This window comes from Sminthopsis crassicaudata, chromosome 6, assembly GCF_048593235.1.
Source record: "Sminthopsis crassicaudata isolate SCR6 chromosome 6, ASM4859323v1, whole genome shotgun sequence".
Lineage (NCBI taxonomy): Eukaryota > Metazoa > Chordata > Mammalia > Dasyuromorphia > Dasyuridae > Sminthopsis > Sminthopsis crassicaudata.
The window spans coordinates 9,406,061-9,428,766 of record NC_133622.1 but is presented as its reverse complement, the minus strand read 5'-3'; the positions used below and the strand labels follow the sequence as shown (position 1 = coordinate 9,428,766).

The 22,706-nt window shown below is 49.5% G+C and overlaps 1 protein-coding gene across 1 annotated transcript; it reads left to right on the top strand.

The window, feature by feature from the left end:
• The first annotated feature begins 1,424 nt into the window (after positions 1-1,424).
• Positions 1,425-18,688, top strand: QDPR (quinoid dihydropteridine reductase). The gene is made up of 7 exons (XM_074274189.1): positions 1,425-2,198; positions 4,224-4,316; positions 6,241-6,337; positions 14,031-14,171; positions 16,371-16,479; positions 17,327-17,410; positions 17,787-18,688. Exons 1-7 carry the CDS (start codon positions 1,824-1,826, stop codon positions 17,890-17,892), a joined length of 1,005 nt encoding a protein of 334 aa, XP_074130290.1. The 5' UTR covers positions 1,425-1,823; the 3' UTR covers positions 17,893-18,688.
• Positions 18,689-22,706: the final 4,018 nt, after the last annotated feature.

Below are 22,706 nucleotides of genomic sequence, written 5' to 3'. Positions count from 1 at the left end.
ATAAATGTCATCATTTCAGGTCAATATTGGCTAACACAACATACTTATGCAGGTCACAGAGATATAGAAATAATGAATAATAAAATACAGAAAAAGAATGTAAACATTTCTGTAAGTTCTTCACCTTGTCTTTCCCACATGTGCAAACTGCAAGTTTAACTTTTGTCCTCAGACATCCATTAGTTCATGAACTTTAGTCGTTACCTCTCTCTCTCTTTTTAATCTATATTTTTTCTGCCTTACTGGTATGAAACTTATAATTAGAATTTGTCAAAGCCCTAATTGAACGAAAGTCCATTTTGCTGAGTAATGATTTTTATACTTGTGTTTGAATAAAACAATTCCCCAATATGTGCATTTTCCCTTTATTTGCTCTTTAATGTTTTCAAAGATCTTTGAGCATGTTGATGGAGCAAAATCTGTCCGATCACCGTCTCTCTAAAGTTGAAAAGACTCAAGTTCATGAGGTTCTTAGAATAAATATAAAAACAGGAGACCACGAGAAGATGGCCTGTAACAGTTCTGGCTTTGGCCAAACTGCCCTCTCCAAGGTGGGTAACCATTGGATGTCATAATGACAAAATTTAATGGCTTTTTTTCTCAGTTCTCACTCTTTCGGACCTTCCGGCAGTCTTTGACAATACTGACCAACCAACCCCTTCTCCAGAATATTCTTCTCCAGATAAATCTCTCCGGTTTTTGTGACTTTGCATTATCTCCTTCTACTTGTAGTCTGAATATTCCGTCTCAGGCTCGGTTGCAAGATTATCACTCAGGGGCAGCTTGGGGGCGCAGTGGATAGAGCACCAGCCTTGAATTCAGGAGGACCCGAGTTCAAATCTGGCCTCAGACACTTAACACTTCCTAGCTGTGTGACCCTGGGCAAGTCACTTACTAGCTGTGTGACGCTGGGCAAGTCACTTAACCCCAGGCTCAGGAAAAAAAAGAAAAGATTATCACTCAGGCCATAAGAGTGGATATCCCCTCCCCCGCTCCAAGAGTTTATTCTGGGACTTTTTTTCTCCATGGGATGACTTCAGAAAGACCGGGAGGGACTTACATGACCTGATGCTAAGTGAAGTGAGTAGAACCAAGAGAACACTGTGCACTGCAACAAGAGCAATTCTCTTTACTACAAGGAGATGATTCAGGCCAATTCAACCGACTTGGGATGGAGAGAGCCATCTGCGGGGAGGGGAAAGGGGGGAGACTGAAGTGGATCCCAACCTAGGATTTTCACCTTTTTTGTTGCTGTCTGCTTCCTTTTTTTCTCATCTTTTTTTCCTTTTTGCTCTGGTGATGTCCGCATCGCAGGCCCTCGGGAGTGTCCCGCAGTTGCACTTGTGATGTATTGTATCACCTCCCACGTGTGAGTGTCCCGCCAGTTGCACTTATGATGTAATGCTCCTTATCACCTCCTACCTGTGAGTGTCTTTCATCAGCACCCCCGTGAAATCAACCAGCTTCCTCAAGCCCCTCCCCCAGGGAGGCCTCGGCGCCCCGTCACACGCTCATTGGCGGACACTCCCCCCGTAGATGGGCGCTTGCTTCTTTCTTTCTTTTTTTTTTGGACAGTTTAAGCACCGCCGACCACAAGGCCGAGGGGTTGTTAAAAAGAGCGGTCATCCGGCCATCTCTTTTGGGCCAAGCCAAACACTTTACCGAGGGATTCTCGGGACTTCGGAGAGGAGACACAATGTGAAAGGAGCAGCCGGCTAAAAGCACCCCGGGGGGCGTCCCCTTCGGTCACAGCGCTCACAGACGGACAGAAGCCGCGAAGGAGAACGCTGGGGCCCCCTTCCTCTACGGACGCCCGACGCGGGATGGACGCTTCTCTGAACAGGGGCTGCCTGAGCCGCTCCCGCCCGGGGCTTCGCAAGGAGCCCTGTCGGGCCCGCTTCCCCTCCGCGCCGTCCTCCGAGCCCCGCACCGGGGGCACGGCACGTGCCGCCGCTTCCGGGCCCGCGGTCCGCCCAACCAGGGGGCAGCCGAGAGGCCGAACGCCCAGCCGCAGCCGGGAGCCGCCCTCTAGTCAGCTAAGCACGTGCCAGGGGGCGGGACCGAGGCCGGGGGCGGGGCAGGAGCGGGCACACGGGATGATGGCGGCCGCAGCCGGGGACGCGCGTTCGGTGCTGGTGTACGGAGGTCGGGGCGCGCTGGGCGCCAAGTGCGTGCAGGCCTTTCGGGCCCGCAACTGGGTGAGCGTCCGGGACCGGCCGGGGCCCGCGGAACGGACGGGGCGAGGGGGGCCAAATCGGTCGTCTCTGGGCACGTCTACCCCCGGCACTCGCGCGCTCCCTCACCGGCCTCCCTCTGCTCTGGTGTGGGCATGGGAGACTGAAACACCGACCCGGGGGGAGGGGAGGGCGACGCCCCGAGACTCAGGAGAGCGGTTCCTGAGGCGCCCACGAGTGACCCCCGCCCCGGCCCCCCTGAGGGACTGCGCTGGGGAAAAGGAGACCTTAGAGGGGCCCGGAGCCCCTCCCCTCCTCCCGTTTCCCCTTGTCAGATAAGGAGCCACGTGATTCCCCCTTCTGTTTACTAATTAACCAGATCCAAGTGTGCTCCCCTCTCCATTCCCTTCTCCTTCACCTCCCTCTTTCCCTCCTTCCTCCCCATTTCCTCCCCTGATCCTCTCCTCCCTTCTGTCCTCCCCTTCCTCCCCCTGCCCTCTCCCATTCTCCCCCCTTCCTCTCTCCCCTCTCCCTCCGGCTCTCACAGAGGGGGAGCATCCCTAGTTAGGCCAGTGTCAAGGTCCTCTGGGGACTGGCTGCCCTCGTCCTTCGGGGCTCCCGGGGCCGGCCCGGCTTGTGGCGCCACCGTAGTGCCGAGGCCCGGGCTTTCTTGAAAATCGGGGCCTAGTTTGCTCTTCTCCCGCCCAGAATTCTGGGAGCCTGGCCCCTCTCCGCCGGGACGGAGCCCTCTCTTTCATGTGGACCTGGCGCAGCCCCAGGACCTCCCGTCTCTGTTTACTGCCCTGTAACGATTTGTTCTCTTTACAATCCAAAGATCGATTTATTTAACGGAGGAAACGAGCAGAACAAAATCCACAGAGGCTCTTCTGGCCAACGGTAAACGCGTATTAAGCGCTTACTGTGTGCCGGGTGCCGGCCTGTGCCCTGCGGTGCCCTTCTGGCTCCCTTTCTTCCCTGTATAACTTCCCGTATAACACGGAGTGTTCTGTTTGTCTGCTACTCTGTGGCGCACTGACAGTTTTTTCTTTCTGAGGCTGGGGGTAAGTGACTTGCCCAGGGTCACACAGACAGGAAGTGTTAAGTGTCTGACACCAGATTTGAACTCCGGGTGTTCCTGACTCTAGGGCTGGTGCTCTCTCCACTGCGCCCCCTAGCTGCCCCAGGTCTTTGATGAGTAAAGTACCGCGGAGTACTAAGTTCAAAGTGCAAGAGATTTTCCCCTTCTCTCCTACAGTTAAGAGTCCTTTCTCGAAGTATTTGGAGATACTGGTGACGGACTCATCCGCACCCGCTGCTTTAGTGCCAGGGAAAGGAGGAGGGGCCTGCACCCCCGCGGGGGCAGGGGCGGGGCCTGTGCCAGCTCTCTCTGGTGCTGTCACCGCCTCCGCCTCCCACCGCTTTTCAGTCTGTGGGCTTCCCCCCTCCCCCAGTCGGGAAGGCTCAGGTTCTCCTCAGACCCTTCGCTAGCTGTCCGTCCTCAGGGGCGTGGGAGACGGCGGCCTGGGCGTCCCTTGGGAGCTGCCACTGGGCGGGGAGCCAGAGAGGTGGTCCCGTCCAGGTTAGCGCAGCCTCTGCTCCGGAGGGGACGGCGAGGCCCCCCTCCTCCCTCAGCGTGTCCTTGGGGAGAGCAGACCCGCCAGTGAGCCTCTCCCAGCCTGGGGGTGAGGACGGAGAGCCAGCGCGTGAGTGCTCCCTCTCAGCCTGACGGCCCTTTGCAGGGACTGAGGCGCCGGCGCGGGGAGGGCGGAGGGCAGAGGCCCTGACTCAGCGCCCTGGCCGGGGCCCACCTGAGGGCCCCCCTCCTCCCTCAGCGTGTCCTTGGGGAGAGCAGACCTGGGGGTGAGGACGGAGAGCCAGCGCGTGAGTGCTCCCTCTCCGCCTGACGGCCCTTTGCAGGGACTGAGGCGCCGGCGCGGGGAGGGCGGAGGGCAGAGGCCCTGACTCAGCGCCCTGGCCGGGGCCCACCTGAGGGCCCCCCTCCCAGAGAGCGAGCGTCTCCTTGCTCAGTCCCATGCTCTTGTTCCCCAGTGGGTCGCCAGCATCGACGTGGTGGAGAATGAGGAGGCCAGCGCCAGCGTGGTGGTCAAAATGACGGACTCCTTCACCGAGCAGGCTGACCAGGTGAGTCCCGAAGTCCGGCAGAGAGAAGCAGTGTCAGGCTCGGCAGGTGGGAGAACGGCCGGGGACGACGGGGCCTGGTAACTGAGCGGTCTCTGCTCCTCCGGATCCTCCGGGTGAGATCCCCCAGCCGCGGCTGCCCCGGCTCCGGCTTAGTGTGCCGCCAGCCGGCTCGGGTCTCCTGCCCCTGGCCTCAGTGCTACGGGTAGGCGTCCGGGGCCCGCCGGGCCAGTGAGGGCGCTGGAGGCGGCCTCGGGCCCATTCTGGAAGGAGCTGGCGATTGGTGGGCAGAGAGGAGGTGGGGTCAGACAGGAGTGAGAACTCCCTGAGCTGCACCTGGGATGTGGGAGTGAAAAGCACCGCTTTCATGTCTCCCGTCGCCTGCGCCAGCTCTCCAGACGGCCGAGGGAGCGGGAACCGGACTTTGTTTTTCTCTGTCTCCGAGATTTCAGTCCGAGTAGGTACGAAATCATCCGTGGGAGGGAAAGGCCCAGAGTAGGTGGCAGGGAGGGGGCGGGGCTCCGGGGCTCTCCCGCCAGGGGATTTTAGTGACCGCCCGGGCCCGGGCCCAGTGCTTGGCAGCTGGGTTTGGGCCCAGATAGAGGGGCAGGATGGCTCTCCGCAGCTGGAGGGGGCGAGCCGTGTGGCGCCGGGACCAGAGCAGGCGGGAGCCCAGGGAGATGGGAGGAGGAAGGGAGGCTGCAGAGCCCGGGCTGCCATGCACTGACTCAGACGGGCAGACTTCCGCAAGGGGGGCATCGGGAGTAGTCTCTGGAGGCGGGGCTGCCCGCATCCCCAGGGTCCCAAACGGGGCTTTTGTCCTGGGATCGGAGTGGAGTAGTGCCGGGCAGCCGAGGGCGGGCCGGAGCGGGCTGCCCCGCTTCTGTTCCCTCCCCTCGTTTGTAAAGTGACACACGCTGGCCGAGCCCTAAGGTTGCATTTCAACTCTAATAATAGCAGAGTGGTCAGAGCGGCCGTATACACCGAGCGTTTTCCAGGTTGACAGAGTTCTGTACAGATGCCGCCCCAAATCGTCTACACGGCACTCCTGGGGGCTCCTGTTAGCCCCTTTACAGTTAAGGGTACTGAGGCAGGCGGAGAAAAGGTGCTCAATTCTCTGGCTTTTTGAAGAGTGCTGCCATTAGTTTGTTAGTCCTCTGAGCTCCACAAAGTTTCAGCATAAGGTTGTTTTTCAGTCCATTTGTATTTTTTATTTTTATTTTTTTCTGTCTGTTTAATTGTTAGAAATTTGTTAACAGTGTTTTATTTTTCCAAATACATATGAGGGAATTTTCCACATTCATCTTCGCAAAACCCCGTGTTCCACATTTTTCTCCATTTGTTCCCCCTTCTCCCTTCCCCAACACAGCAAACAATCCAATAGAGGTTAAACATGGGCCATTTTTCTAAATGTATTTCCATATTTATCACTCTGTACACACACCAAAAAAACCCCCAAAAAACCCAAAACCCAGATCAAAGGGAAACCCCCCACAAAAAAGGATAAAAACCCTGAAGCAAAACAAGAAGAAATAAAGATGAAAATACTCTGCTCTGATCCACATTCGGCCTCCCTCGTCCTCCCTCTGGAAGCGGATGGCTCTTTCCACCACTATTCCGCCAGGAATTGCCTCATCCTTAGAAATTGATTAAAATAAATCAAAAGGCGCTCAGGAGCTTGGGTCAGTAGAAGCCCATTCAGTTTGTCCTTGGACGGTAGTCATCTCTAAGTTGGGGTTTGCGGAGGAAAATTCACTGTGTTGTGAATTGGAACGGAAGAGCTAAGTTATGCTCGGTGAATCTGCAGCTTCTCAAACAACCAATTTTTCCTGTACTGTTATGGAAATGCTTGTTTTATTCCACAAATTAAAAATCAAAATCTTTAAAAAACCAGCTTAACTGCCCCGCTTTGTTTCCTCCGTTGAAGGTGACTGCTGACGTTGGGAAGCTTTTGGGTGAGAAGAAGGTGGACGCGATTCTCTGTGTGGCTGGAGGCTGGGCAGGAGGCAGCGCCAAGGCCAAATGTAAGCCTTTTTCTTCTGCCCGAGTCATCCCCCCATTTGTTCCACAGAGCGTGCTTCCATGTGCCAGGCACTGGGAGGGAGACAGATGGGTGAGGGCCCCTTAGGGAGCCTGGTTTGGGGGAGGTGCCTGTGGGGGCCGCCCAGAGGGAATGGCCAGAGGCTCGGGCTCTGCTCGTGGTGCCCAGATGGGCCTGGAGTGAGTCCTTCAGCAAACGAGCACCCCAGCAGCGTCCAGCGCAGAGAGAAATGGGGGCCTCCCTGCTCGCTGCCCGGTGACTTAAAAGCCATGTGTTAGCCCCTTCATTTGGTAACGTGTTTCCTGGTCATGTTTCACTCTGGGCATGAGGGGCTTATCAGAGGCTTCCACTCCTCCCTTTCCCTTGTGCGTGATGGCACGTGGGCAGTGGGATGCAGGGTTTGTGGTTCCTCTTCCCCTCCCATCGGTCAGCACCCACAGACAGCATAAGTCTGGGAGAACCTCAGAGGGAAGGCATTCACAGACTGACCAGGACCCGAAAGCTGCTCTTTTGACCCTGCCGTCCTGTTGTGGGCGGGCTTTAATTCCTCCTGGGCTTGAATCTGGTGTTCCCTCAGGCTCAGGGCCTAATTCAGTGGATGATCAAAAAAGACGGCCCCCCACCTGACACTGGATGGCTCACACTCACGCTTGTTTGAAGTGGGCTCGGAGCGCAGCTGGTTGTTGGGTAGACGCCTTTCATCGGACAGAGTCTCTCTGACCATTTTGTAAATGTTCTTTTTAGCCCCCTCAGACCTCTGGCCTTGGCTCTTGTGCTGTGTAACCCCTTAGTATAGGGGCATGTTGGTCTAGTGTTTTTATCCCCAACATTCCGAACATCTTGGCCCCTAGAGTGCCCTTAGTAAACCTTTCTTTCTGCCTCTGTTTCTTCTCTCCTTCCCTCCCTCTTTCTCCTTCCTTCCTTTCTCCCTTCTTTCTTTCCTTTCTCCCTCCCTTCCTTTCCTTCCTCCCTTTCCTTCCTTCCTTCTTTCCCCACTTTGTCCATTCTTCCCTTTCCCCCACCCAGTGACTCCTTCCTCCCTGTCTTCCAAAGCAGACTCTTTTTAAAAATAAACAAACATGAAAATAGATCCACACATCAATGATATCTTAAGACTTGGACCCTTTTCTTCCCTGAAGAGTTGCTCCGTGCTCCAGAGAGGCCGGCGGCTGCTTCTCCATCCCGCCTGTGCTCACCATTGGTTGTTGCCGTGCTTGGTTCTGAGTGTATTCATTTGCACCAATAAGAACTTGCTTTATAAAGCATTTTGTGGTTTGCACAGCACATATGTAATGTTTGTGGGTCAGTACAGAAGTCTTCTAGTGCTCTGAGCACTGCCTTCAGTCTGGACAGTTGGGAACCTGTTGCAGATCTCCAGTGAAGTCCATTTGAGCTCCCCTTCTCTCCCCCCTCTCTCTGCCGGAGTCACGGGAGACTGCCCCGGAACAGTGACCCCTAGCTGACTGGTGTACACTGGTTCCCGCCCCAGCTTGGCCAGCTCTTGCTTGGACTCTGCCCCACTCCTGATGGTGTGGCTGCTTAGGCCTCACCATAAAGTCACAGGGGTGGCCAGGGATCATGTAGCTCTGGCCTTTGACCTCTGTCCCTCAGTGTCTGTATCTGTTGTTGGTTCAGCCATGTCTGACTCCCTGTGACCCTGCTGGGGACTGCTTTGGCAGAGATGGGGCCACCCCTGACTGTGGGGCATCTGGAGCAAAGGCCATTTTAGGATTGGGTGGAGCCCAGTTGCACCCCATTCATGTATCTGAGGGCTGGGCCATCAGCCACTTCTTATCACCCCCTTTTGTTAGCAATGGCAGGCCATTGTAGACGGCCCAAAAAGAATCCATTTTTGTGGGAGCCATCTCCAGAGCGGGAATGGCTCCAGCCAGTCAGAGGTGGGAAGTTCTCATTTTCTCTTTTGTTCCTTTTGGTCTTGGGCTTGAGGTCTCCACAGCGGGACCACCCTCTGCTCCACTCTCCCTTCACACCCCCCCTTCCCCCATTTCATGATTGATCTTCAAGCTTATGGGCCCAGGTAAGGGAGCTGGCAGGTTCCTGGTCCTCCTTAGTGCCCCTTTCCTCTTTCCCACCCAGGAGGGATCCACAGGTGAGGGAGGGGATTATGCCCCCAGACATGGGCTTCATTTTCTCAGTGGAGAAGACTTGAGTTAACAGGGTGAAAAGGGAGGTTGGCTGTGATTCCAGGACTTCCCCCCAAACCAATTCTTCTGAAAAATGAATCCAGGCACTAGTTGAATGTTACCTTATGTAAGATCTATCTATCTATCTATCTATCTATCTATCTATCTATCTATCTATCTATCTATCTATCTATAACTATACTTTCTAATATACCAATATAGATAGTGGATAGTAGTTTCAGAAATAAGGGAAAAAGTGCCCTTAAAAACAATAAGATTCCCAGAGATCCTAGGTCTCCCTTGGCCATTGTTAGCGATAGCATTGCCAGTGGTAATGTGACCAGCTGTGAGAGACTTGGGGCTGCAGTCAGGACGATGATCCAGGACAATCCAGAGGGTTTGTGATAAATCCGTTCTCTCTCCAGAGAGGAAACTAGGGAACTCGGGATGTAGATTGAGGCCGACTTTTTAGAAAAGTCGTCCTTTTTTTTGTGAGTTTTCTTTTGCAACATATTAGTATGGAAATGTTTGTCATAATCTCCTTTAAGTAATTAATATTATTGCTTGCCTTCCATGGGGAAGAGGCAGGAGGGAAAGACTTTGGAACTCAAAATATAAAAAAAGGTCAAAAAAGTTTTTACTTGTAATTGGGAAATAGCTGGTAAAATAAAACCATATTAAAAATAAGAACAATCCTACCATAAAATCTGACCTTCACGAAGCACTCTTTAAAGTTGCCAGCATTCTTGTAGACTTCATTCGGTCTGTGAGCCAAGCCAGTATGGAGTGTGGAGTCTGCCTTGTTCCATCCCCTGGGACCCTCGTCCCCTGCCTCATCCCATGAGGCTAGGCCTAGGACTGTTCCTTCCACTTCTGGGTTGCCTGTCTCCTTCCTTATGCTATGAGGGCCCCTTATTCTATTTGTTTTACTTTGTATCACTTTAAGTCGTAGGATCCCAAATGTAGAAGTCCCTCACCTTACAGAAGGGGAAATTGAGACCCAGGGCAGTTTTGGGGGTCCTTGCCTGAGGCCATGCAGACGCCCCGGGTCTAGGGTGGTGCTGGAGCCTAGGACCTTCCTATTGTTGAGTTCCGCTTCTGCTGTGTCATATGCAAACCTTTCTTTATCTCTGAACTCCTCCTTTTCCTGCTTCTTTGTAGCTTTGAGAGAGTGCTTGGTATTGAGGCTGCACTTTTGGTCTGACCATTTGGTTTTCTGAACAGGCTTTTCCTTTCTGTTCTGAAGCCCCTTTAGGTCAGAGGGTGTGGACCCCTTAGTTACTTTTCATGCATGATCTCAGACTGTTTGCCAGAATTCTCAGTCCAACCTGCAATGGATTAACTTGACCAATCAAATCTTGGATTGTTTTTCAATCCATTTAATAAAAAATGACTTGATACTTGAACTGATTCTTTCAGGGCCCAAGAATTAGAATAAATGTGGAATTACAATCTTGACTTCCCTTTTATGGAAGAATTTAAAGCTGGCATTAAAAGCCCAGCAATAAAAAGTTATGACTGTGTAAAAGTCCAATTTAATGACTATATGGGGATATTCTTACAGATTTTTATAATAGGTTTAAGCTTTATTAGACACATCGGGTCTTAGGAATACAGTATTCTTCCATAAAATATAACAATTTTTGTATTTAAGCCAGTTCAGCAAAGTATAATAATTTAATGGTTGAAAATTTCCCATTTAATTTTTAAAAATAACATTTCTCAAAAGAAACTATATTATTGCAAGAAGGACAAAAGGCTGAAGCCATTTGTTTGGTGGGGGAGAAGAAACAATTTGGCATCAATCCAGAATCTCTCCATTCCCATTTTGGCTGGAGTTTGAACACAAAGGTGACTGAGGCTTCTGAGTAAGAAGAGCACAGGGGCCGAGGCTTTCGATTGGCATGAGGGAAGTGTTGGTTCTGTCACTGGCCCAGATGGGGGATCCTTGCCCAGATGGGGGCTCTCGTTCCGCCCCAGTTAGACAGTCAGTTGAGCCATGTCCCCCATTTGCTCCAGGAGGAGGCTGGGAACGAGAGCTCTGACCCCTAGTGGTTGTCGGATGGGGCAAACCTTTCTGGTTTTAGACTGTTCTGAGTATTAGGGATAGAGACTATGGATGGGAGGAGAATTCCCATTTATGTAGAGCTTCCTGGGGCATTAAGTAGGTCCTGCTGAGAGAGCTATCCCCAGCTTGCCAGGTGTGGGGCCAGATTTGAATTCTGGGGCCGCCTCTTGCCTCCTGCCTGCGGGCAGCTTCATCAGACTGGGAGCCGCTGGGGAGCAAGGGCTGGGACTTGGGACTCTTTGCTGTAATGCTCTGTTGTCTCTAGAATTGTGATTGTTCTCTGGGAGGAGGTTTCTTGGGAGGCTTCTGGAACCTCCAGCCAGAGGGAAGGTAGACGTGGTAGTGAATCGGACTCTGCCTCTAAGAGTGTGAGATTGTGGGTTTCCCGGAAGTCACTTCTAGTTGTGAATCTCCATGAGCAGGATTTTCCTTTAGTTCTTGTGAATCTGCTCTTGTCCAAGTGTCCCCAGTCAGAACCACAGTAGAATCTCAAATCCTCTTCTTTCTGAATCCTGGCTCCTTAAATCCTCCCAGAGAATGGGCTTATGGGTATTCCCAGGGGCTTGTGGGAACTCCTTTACAACCAATGAGCTAGTTCCTTTTAAAGGTGTAAATTCCTTTGAACTCTGAGCTAGAGAATTGTTAAGTACCGACTTAGCACCTACTAACAAACCTAACATCTCCCCCTTTCTTTTGATTTAGAATATAGGTTGGTCATGACCTTGAAACAGGTATATATAAATCCATCAATATGGGAGATATTACATAAACACATAGTATCATAACACATGCTAGAAGTGATGCAACAAATAACATGATCAAATAATCATAAATTGAGAATTTATACATGTCCAAAAGTCCTAGAAATAGTTCAAAAGGAATCCATTGTCCATTAGTTCATGTGCCAGGAATCCAATAATTCCTGCAAGTTTTAAAGTCCTCCAATAGTCTCATCTTGTAATTAGGAAATCCAATGATTTCTGCTGGTTTTAAAGTACTTTAACAGTCTCCTTGTCAGCCATTCTCTTTCAGTGTCAGATGTTTCTTAGATCTCCTTTGTTTTGAGGTTTTTCTCTTTTTCTGTCTCTCTCCAGGTGCTTGTTGCCACCCATCTTTCCTTCTCCATCTGTTTCCTTCTCTGTCTGTTAAAATATAGGCAAACCCTCTCTCCTAGGCAGTTAACCTAATTTCCTTCTATTTACCACTTTGTAAATCTCATCATCTGGCAATTACATTGGAGCTGTTTGCACTGGACACTGCCCTGTTCGTTTAAAAGGCTTGTATTCTCCCCAAGTGTAATCCATTTCTGCTATCTGATTGCTTTTTGGCTGACTGATCAGGTAATCCCTCTTTGCCTTGTGATTGCTTTTCTGCTGGTAGATCATGTCAGAGTCCTGACCTTCTAAAGGCTCTTTGGGTGTAACATCAGCTGCCATCATGCCCCACCTATCTTTTGATTGATATCTTGGAGCTGGGCTCTTCCTCTCATTTCCCTGGGTCAATCTACATTCTGAGTGGAAGCCCTTGTGACATTTTGGACATGGAGTTTTAAGTCTTCTCTCAGCCTGTCTTCTCACTCTATCTACCTTGAGCTCTTAGATGTCCAACTTTTCCACATTGAAAACATGGATGAGTTTCTCTAGAAGGCCTTTGCCAGGAGGGACCCTGTCTTTCCATGTTCATCATAGTCTGGGTATAAAAAGTATTTGTTCCCACTATAGCACAGCGTTTTATAACCTCCTCTAAAGAGGCATCTTTGTCTAATTCCCATATAATTCTTTTGCAAATCTCATTAGCATTTTCCATAGCCAGATGTCTGGTCATTATTTCTGTAGCTGCATTTTCTACAATAGTTCTTTTGACAGCAGTTTGCAGACATCCCACAAAATCCGGAAAAGGTTCATTGGGACCTTACTGTATTTTTGTGAAAGCTTCCCCTTGATCTTTCTGTCTGGGGAGGGAGCCCCAAGCTTTTATTTCAACCTTAGAAATTTGCTCATACACTGTTATGGGATAATCAATTTGTTCTGAATTCTCTCCACACTGACCTTCACCAGTTAATTGCTCAGAAGTGAATTGTGTGTTAACTCCTGTTTCCTTATTTCGTCTGACTTGAATCCTACCTCATTCTTGAAACTCCGAAAGCCACAACAAGTTTTGTCCAGGTTCTAGACATGCCCTTGCTATGGATTTCCAATCATTTGGAGTTAGGATTTTGTAAGACAAACCATTTGTAACATTTTAACATATGGTGTAGCCCCATAAAGGGTACAACCTTTTTCAGATCCTTAATTTTATTCAAATCTAAAGGAATATGTATATCTTCTCTTTTTTTTGACAATCTCTTCAATCGTAGGATATCCTGTCCCTCTCTCTTAGCCTTAATCAATGCTTTTTCTAATCTTGTCATAGGCTGCTTAACAAGCGATTCTGTTTGTGTTTCTGTCTCTTCCCCTCCTCCTCCTTCCTCCACCCCTGAAGGGTTAATTGAGGAGATGGGAAATGCTCCTGTTGCTCAGAATTGCACTTAACTTCATTGTTAATGTGATTCATCCTTTTCACCTAGTTTAGTTGACACCTCCCCATTTTGCTCCTTCTTTTTCCTTATTCTATAATTTACATAATTTCCTAAAGTCAGTTGAATTATATTGTATGTTTGAAGTGTGTCTTTGGAAATTGAGTTAGATCCATTTTGTTGTTCAAAATTCCTCTCCTACTAATTTCCATTCTTCTAGATCCAATTCTTTTTCCATAGAAAAACAATGACATATGACCTGCACAGTTTTTAAAAATTTCAGTGATCTCCAAAATTATAATCAATCCTTGGCTTTTCATAACCTTGACAATGCTCTCTAAACATTTTCCTTGAACAGAAACAGAAGGCTGTTTTCTAAACATTTGCCCCATTTCACTGAAATTCTACTTTATAGTTCTTTAACAAAGTTTCCTTGTTACTCACGCTTATTTCTGGGTCAGACTTTTCCACTGAGATCTGGATCTTGTTAAGTCCCTGTTCGGGCACCAAAAATATTATGTCTGGGCTAGCTCCCTCTGAAGGACTCAACCAGCCGAGTCAGGATAAGCAAAAGTCCTTGCCCCACATTGGGCGCCAAATTGTAATGTTCTGTCATCTCTAAGTTATAATCCTTGTCTGGGAGGAGGTTTCTTTTCTGTAAATCTTTTTCTTTGGAAGCAGGTTTCTTGGGAGACTCCTGGAGCCTCCAGCCAGAGTGAAGGTAGACATGGGAATGAATCAGACTCTGCCTCCAAGAGTGTGGGATTGTGGGTTAGAGGCCCTAAACCCTCTTGGCAGCCTCCATTCCCGCCATTGTTCCTCAGATGTGATGCTGAGAATTGGGACCCTGGTATCGGGTCATTCGTTGGGGAAATATTGGCCCAAGTGGCCGGCGCTTTCTTTCTCTGCCCTTGGTGATTAACCATGTAGTTTATTTACCCCTCTCCAGCTCTCTATAAAAACTGTGACTTGATGTGGAAGCAGAGCATGTGGACCTCCACCATCTCTAGTCACCTTGCAACGAAGCACCTCAAGGATGGAGGCCTCCTGACGCTGGCCGGGGCAAAAGCAGCTTTAGATGGCACTCCGGGTAAGTGGAGCCTCAGTAGTGCCCAGAAGAGCTTGGGTGGGCACGGGGTTGTGGGAAGCAGGGGCCTCCTTCCTCCTTGTGTTTCTGACCCCGACAGACCCCAATCGCTTCTGATTTCCCTTCAGTGTTCTTTGTGGATCTCTCTCTGAAAGTTTCTAAAGTCTTCTTGAATTTGTTTTCCTCTTTATGTGGCAGTATATTGAATTAATTACTAATCCTCAAATGGAGAAAAATATAATAATAATATAATCTCTTTTATAATAATCTCTTTTTCTGGTTTCAAGGGGGAAATCTACTTTTCACGTTCTGGAATTCGGTGTCTGGGTTGGCCAGAGGAAGTGTCTCTCTGATGCTGTGTCCCTCTGTTTTTGCCTCCATTTTTCAGTTTTTCGAGGCTCTTTATCCTGCTCCCTCTGTCCTGCCAAAGTCTCAGTGCTTCACAGCTAGGTCCCCAAACCCCTTTTCTCTTTGCTCTCCCATGGCCATGCCAACCAGCTTCTTGTTGCGGGGAAGGGGGGTGCATTTCTGAGGGAACTCCTCACCTTTCCTAGGTGACCCCCTTATTATTGCGGGGGATCATGGAGATCACAGAGTGATGATCACAGGTAGAGATGTCTACAGGTCATCCAGACAAGGCCAGTGAGACTTGGAGAGAGTGAATTACTTGTCCGAGGCTGCGTACTGAGTGTTAGATGGGTCAGTGAGAGCTCTGTTTCCCCCCCCCCCCCCCAAGAACAGAGCAGCTGCCACTTAGTGAAGCATTTTCTTCTAAAAATAATCAAGACCATGAACTTTTCCTTACACAAAGAACATGAGAAGAAACTGAACTTATATTAATTTTTTAAAGTGTACAGAAGCAATGAAAGTGCCCTATTGGATGTTGGTCCGATCTTGGCCAAGCTCTGTTTTTTCCTCTTTTACTCTCCTTTTCTTCTCCTCCTTCCCTTCCCCTTCCACCTCCCTCTAGTCTTTCCCCTCAACCTCCTTAGAAGTCCTACCTTGAAAGAAATAACAATTAAGTTAAGCTTTTTTCCCCCCTAATTTATGAACTGCTTCCCTCACAGTTGGAAGGGGAAGGATTTCATGGGGACCCAGGGATATGGAACAACCCCCTTCCTTTCCTCTTCTTCTTGTTTATTGTATAGATTTCGTCCAGAAAATCGTTCCTTTGGCTTTTTTTCCCCCTGGTTCTTAGCGGCGTGCTCAGTAAGAGCAGAGTTTTGGGGGATCTAGTTGAATTTCGCTCTCTGAACTGTCAGAGTTTTCCACTGCATCGGCATTCTTGCCCATCCCCCTGCCTTTAAAGTAGCCCGTTAGAATAGCTTAGAATCTCTCAAGTACCGGCCCAGGTTCATCTAGATGTTGGGCCCGGTCTGGCCCTGTGATCGCTCTGGGCAAGACTGAGGGAGGCGACTTCTAGTCTTTGAAAGTTGCTTCTCTGCCTTCTCAGGGGAGGGAATGAATTTGGAACACAAAAATTAAAAAGTTAAAACTTGCTTTTATGTGTAACTGGGGAAAAGAAAATATTAAGCTAGGAAATTGTCTGGGGCCTGGGGCGAAGTGAGTCACTTAGCTGCTGACTTGAACCCAGGTCTTTGAGGTTACTCCTCTCACCGCTGGTCCATGCCACTCCTCATTTAGATGTTAAAAAGTTAAAATAAGGGAAATCTGCTTTTTTATTGAGCTTCACTGTGAGAGGCCTGGGGGACCGGCCCGAGATCAGGATGGCCAAAGTCCAGACTACTTACGGGGCACTCATCGCCCTGAGCAGATACATGAGGAGCCCGAGGCACTGAAAAGTGGTGGCCAGGGAGCTCAGAGCCATATATGACTCCCCGACCCCAGGCTGGTGCCGTTCCCCAAAGTCCAAGGACCCTGTTCTCGCCCATTGCTTAGCCGGCTCTAAGGAGACTGCGCTTGGCGGTCTCTGGGGAGAGGAGCAGGAAAACCAACCACCAGGAGGCTCAACCTGCCAGGACACAGCCCTGAGGCCTTGCCCAGAACAGTACATTGAATGTGACCCCGTAGTAACCCTGAGTTACGGATTCTCCCCAGTGTCTGAGGTGCCCCTGGGCGCAGGGCCGGGACTGTCAAGAAGTGAGCGCTCTGCCCCATCTTGGTGAACTTGTTGCCGTGTGCTCTGGGGGGGTTCTGCAGCCAGCACTCACCAGCAGGTCTGTTTCTCTCCCATCTCCCCAGGAATGATCGGCTACGGCATGGCCAAGGGGGCCGTCCACCAGCTGTGCCAGAGCCTGGCTGGGGACAACAGCGGCATGCCCCCGGGGTCGGCCGCCATCGCCGTGCTTCCGTGAGTGAGCACTGAGGGGCCGGGGGGTGGGGGCCATCTCCAGGCTAACATGGGGTTCTGGGTGTCTTGCTGTGCTCCCATGAGTTCCCAGGTGTGTGGGTCATTGTTTGGCACAGAGACCATTGGGCCTCCACATGGTAATGGAAACTCCCTGGGTGTGCGCTCTGTGCGAGCTTTCTGCTGCGCACTGCGCCTCAGCCTCTGACCACAGACACCTGGACCGCGTCACAAGATGCTGATTTGCCCCTCTCTCCTCTGCGTCTTCATCCAGTCGCTTTCTAGCCTTTCCTGAGTGTGATGCCCTGAGCCGGCCATCAGCGGCCATCACGGTGGTGTCGGTGTGGACCGGCCCCTCCTTAGTCTGGTCATGGGAGCTGCTCATTGCGCAAGGCCCACTGTCCTGGGCCGAGCTGATGTGGGGGGGCCGCGGGGGGGATTCTCTGTTGTTTCAGGTTAAAATGAAAATAAGCTTTTACATGGTCTTTATTCTTTTTGGTCCGGCACACAATAGACAATAAGTATTTGTTGATGAGACATAATCACTCAGTATTTATTAGACAACTTCTGTTTGCAAGAGCTGTGCCAAGCTCTGGGGGTAAAGATGAGGCGGGAACCAACTTTACTTTTTTTGGGAGAAAACAGTGTGTCTGCAGATGAGGTAATTTCTAGGTGGGAGGGCAGAGCGTGGGGAGCAGAGCAGGGGGGCAAAGCTAGGAGGGCCTCCTGTGGATGGGGCTGGCACCCAAGTGCTGTGTGCCCAGGTTGCCCGGGCCACTGCGTGTAGGCCAGGACCACAGCCTGCAGAAATCCCTCCCCCCAGACGTGGCCTTCTCTTTCCCATCTGCAGAGTCACCCTAGACACGCCGATGAACAGGAAGTCGATGCCCGACGCAGACTTTGGTTCCTGGACACCACTTGAGTTCCTTGTGGAGTAAGTGTGCCCGGGGGGGTCGGCTCCTGCCCCAAGCACCGAAGATTTCTGGGAGGTGGGAAGACCAGGCATCCAGAGGGCGAGGGAGGGAGCAGGGATGGGGAGGGGCAGGTGCTTCAGATCCGAGACACTCAGTGGAAAGAATCCTTTAGAGGGACTTTTTTCAGTGTCACTGTCACTTCTTTCTCTACTGAAGTGACTCAGTCCAAGCCCCATGGGGGGGGGCCTTCTCAAGCCTTCGGGAAGCGCTTCGTGTGTGCCAGTTAAGAGACAAGTTAACTGGTCTGATCTTGCTGGGAAAGTCCCGGAGGCCTCGGAGCCCATTTTCACGCCTATTATGTGTGTGTAACTTGTAAAAAACTTTGCTTTGCAACAGGACCTTTCACAACTGGATCACGGGACAGAACCGGCCCAGCTCAGGAAGCCTCATCCAGGTGGTGACCACCGGAGGGAAGACCGAGCTGACGCCGGCTTACTTCTGAGGGGTCGAACGAAGCCTGGCACCTGTGTGGCTGGCCCATGGCCCCATGTTCCCAGCCAATCTGTGACCCCCCCCTTAACGGCGCCAGGTAGAGCACTACTTCCCACCCACCTAACATGTTTCCGTCTCCTTTTCAAAAGTGTCAGGCGTTCACTGGAAATAAGTGCAGGAGGCGTATGAGGGTGAAGACCCCCAAGGGGCGGACCTGGGAGGGCTCGGCCGGGGACCGAGGCCTTGGGGATCCCCAGCTGCCCTGCTTGGAGCGGGGGCCGGGGCTCTTCTGGGTGGTTGTTGCAGTCGCTCCTCGACTGCCTGAGCGATAGGTGGGCTTTGGTGGGTTTTGGTTATTTGTTGTTGATTGTCAAGATAGCGTCTGAATCCGGGATTCATGTCACGGGATTAATTGGTGCAGTCCTGACTTAATTGCCTTAATGTCCACTAGCAGTGTGGGGGAGAGGCGGCTCTCGCCCGATTGTCCTCAAGGTTCTGGGGGGACACTCCCCATTTCCCCTGGGGGGGAGGGATAGTGGAGAAGGAAGTTAGAGGGGGGCGTCACGGGCGAATTTGGGCCTTAATTTCTGCTGCTGAGTTCACAATGTTGAACACTTGAATCAAGATGGAAGCCCGAGCAGCCGGGGGGTAGATTGGGGGCTTTCAAGGTGCCCTGGGAACTACTTCCCAGAGAACGAGGCACAGCGACAGCTTTTCTAATGGAGCAGTCAGGCGCTTGTCCTCTTTGTCCTTCACTTTTTGATGTTATGTAATTAACTTAAAATAAATAGAGACTTGGCCCACCAGATGGATGGCTTTGTTTGATTTTGCCTCTGGTATCGATCTGCTCTTTATTCCACTAGAAGCACGGGTGTTGTTTAATTTGAGTAACTTACTGGTTTTTTCCTTTTCTTTTTTTAACATCATGCTCACTTTTCTTTTCTCTTTCTTCTAATAATAACTCCTCTTACGGGCCAGGAAGTTTATAGGCCTTGTCTTATTTGATGCTCACCATGGTCCTGGGAGGTAAGGTAAATTGTTCCCATTTTACAGATGAGGAAGCTGAGGCAACCAGCCGTTAAGTGCTCAGGGCTGCACACCTACTAAGTATCTGAGGTAAAGTTTGCACTCAGATCTTCCCGATCACGGATGCGGCGCTCTGTACACTGTGGCACCTTCTCTGGTGATTGTGGGACGTTTCACTGATTTTCTGGGGCCGTAATGGCAGGCTTTCAGTGGGCTCATAATATGGACAAGTTCCCTTTCAGCATCAGCTGCGACTTTTAGAGCCCCTTCCACATGTTACATCTTCTCCACATGTGTTTCCTCCAGTGCTGAAATGTCACATTGTGAGTTAAGAGGGATGAACAGTAGCTGAAAGACTGTAGAGATCTTGGGGCTGGAGAGGATGGGGGGCTGCCCTTGGCTGCCCACGTGACAGTCGAAGCTGGTAAAGATGGAGGGAACGGACCAGTGTCCTGGCGGTGGCGAGCAGCAGGACCAGTGTTTCACCTGGGCTCGGACTGCTAGAGGCATAAGGATTTAGACATTGGGATCTGCTGGTCCTTTCAGTCCGGCTCAGCATCCACTAGGCCAAGGAGCTCTCAGGAATGGGCAGATAATGTGCTTCTGGACTTTGCTCTGGTTTGATCACTTTAAGTAGCTGCTCACACGGCATATTTTGTCTCATTATGGCTTGTAGGCTTTAAGAGTGGATCAGATAGTTTCTAAGTCTTCCTTTGCATAATAAAAAATTGTTATGCAAATAAATGTATATTTCCCCTCCAGTATGTTCATTAGGGCTGATGGTACACGCATAAGACATTTGTCAATGCATCAATCAGACTATGGGCTCTTCAGGAATACAAATGATCCCCCTGGAAAGACAACTGGATCCCCAAAGGTCCAGATAACGGATTCTCAGGCTTTTGCTCCAGTAAAGATCCTTCTCCTCTTGGTCAGAGGTGATGTGTATCTCCCACTAAGCCTCTGTCAATGACCACTGCTTTTAAATGGGATGCTCAGTTTTTCCAAGATTGGGAAAAGTAGCTGTCCTGGTGACCCAGGAACAGACCGACAGCCGGGGCCTTCTGCTAATTGTGTTTACAAGTTAAGTCTGAGTTCTGATTGGCTATTGATGACCTGATCTTATGTTGAAAAGAGACTGTCAATCACCGCTTGACTTTTAAACATCACTAGCAATTGTGTATTTCTTGGATTTAAGACGCAGTGTATATCATTAACCAATATTTCTCAGATTTTGGGGAGGACACGTGCAAGTCAACACATCACGAGTGATTGTTTACTAAATTTGGAGATACCTTCACAGGTCATTACCAAGCCGTGCCCAAGTGGTGATCTTAGAGAAAAACAATTCATATAACAACTAGTTACAGTAGAGAAGCTGTAAACAAAATGGAGTTGCTCATGCTAAATTAGCTTCCTTATTTCCACTACATTGTAGTCATCATCCTATACAGATCTTAACTGTAAAGCCCTGCTCCAGCACTTAATGTTATAGAAGAGGAAATGAGACTAGAGGGGGAAGGTGACTCTCAGGCCTGGCCCCATTGAGCATGGAGCCTCGGGGCCATTCCATCATCCCAATGGTCTTTCTGAAAATGGGCAATTTCATCTTTTAGAGCCCATAAAATGAGGAATCTACTTGCCCCATCAGAGTCTTAGTTGTTGGGAGATGGGCACTTTGTAAACCAAAGTGCAATCTGCCAGAAGAGATGGGGCACAAAAAAGACTTAAGGATGGTTTTCACACTCAAGAGGACCAGATTTCTCTGTGTAGCTACAGCAGTGCCCTGGAACTGGTTCCTTCAGCTCCAGGCTGCGGGTATCTGATCTGCTATGACCCTTCCACGGCCCTCCAACCATCCATCCCCTCTGGAACTGGGCCTTTGGCTCCAACAGTGGGCATCGGATCTACCATGTGACCCCTCCATGGCCCTCTGACCAGCCCTCCACCTTCCTGGCAGAATTTCTGAACTGGTGACCTGTGTACCTTCCATATCTTCCTCCCTTAATAACCAGTGTTGGAAAAACCTATTGTTTGACCTCATGTTTCTTTCTCCATTTGTGGCTCTCCTTTTCCTTGACTGATCTCTACTGACTCCTCTTACCAGACTTTGCCTTTTACACAGTATCCCCTTTATTAAAATAAAACATAAGAACAAAACAGATCATAAATCCTTAGGAAAGCAGGAAAAGAGTACCCTGGACTCTGGAGAGCACTTCCAACTTCTCACAATTTATGGGCCACCAGAACACCATGTAGCTATATCTGCTTTACCTTGAACTTGCTCCTGGTCCCCAAGAGTTTTGGGGTCATGTGCATGAGGGCCCATTGTTCTTGCATGGGATTAACCAAGAGGTCAGTTGAGGTGATTAAAAGTAGGTTTGAAGGTTACCTTGTTCACCAGATTTTCTTTTTTCTTACCTAAGCAAATGTAGATGTAACGAGTTTTTGACAGCAGAGAACTTATTTATTGGCTCCTTTTTGGAGATTAAAATTAATTAATAGGCTAATTCCAAGATCACTGGATCCTCATAATAGATGGCCCCAGAGGCCAGATAGTCTAAACCATACCTGAACAGGAATCCCCCTTATGTTAGAAGTGTTCCATCAGACCAATTTTTGAATAGATCAGTGATGAGGTTTACAGTCTGTTATATAGTACTTTGTAAATTATGTTCAATGCTCTGCGAACCTTCCAAAATAATTTGTAAATTACATACAGTGCTCTGTGAACCTTCCAAAACCAGAGATCTCTGAGTCTACGTAGATCCACATGCACACTCACAATGATAAGGGAGAAAGTCTTTTTGCCCCGTTGATGTGGTCCAGATACCAAGAAGTTTCATTGTGGCCAAATCAGACCAGGATCCCTTAGGCATTGTACTTGGAGGCCCAGTACTTTTACTGGTTTACTTTTGAGGCAGATCCTGAAATCAATAGAAAACCAAGTAGATCCAGTTTGTTGCTGGTGAGATAAAAGGAGTCTGAGACTATTTTTGTGATTTATCCTCGTCAGGGACTATCTACATTGTAGTGAATATTAAGGGTGGCCGAGGAAGCCCAGAAAAGCTGCATTCAGGGTCTGTCCATAGTAAATCTACCTACCGGCTGTGGCTGGAGAAGTTACTTTTAAAAAACTGCTTTTTTTGGGTCAGAGATGTCAAAAATGAGGTAGAAAGTGGCTCATTCCTAAGTGTGTCCAGACCAGTTTCAGATGTCACAGTGATTTTTAACAAAAGTATGAAAAGACATTTTAGAATTTGGTCAATTTGCTGCCCCCCAGGGATCCTTCTTTCTGTAGGGATGGATTTCTAGAGTTGGATACTTTGTTTACCTGGGATTCCTTTATTCTGTGAAATCACAAAAGAATACCAAGGGAAGACAAGGAGCAAACTTTTTTTTTAATTCTTTAATTTTTAAATTAAATGCTTTTTATTTACAAAGCATATGCATGGGTAATTTTTCCAACATTGACCCTTGACTAACCTTTTGTTGCAAACTTTCCCCTCCTTCCCTCATTCCCTTCCCTAGCTGGCGGGTAGTCCAATGCATGTTAAATATGTTGAAATACATGTTTGATCCAATATTGTGTATACATATTTATACAGTTATCTTGTTATGCAAGAAAAATCAAGAAGGAAAAGAAAAACTGAGAAAGAAAACAAAATGCCAGCAAATAACAGGGTAAAAATGCTATGTTGTGGGCCACACTCTGTTCCCACAATCTCTCTCTGGGTCTGGCTGGTTCCATTCATTACTGCTCTATTGGAGCTGATCTGGTTCATCTCATGTTGAAGA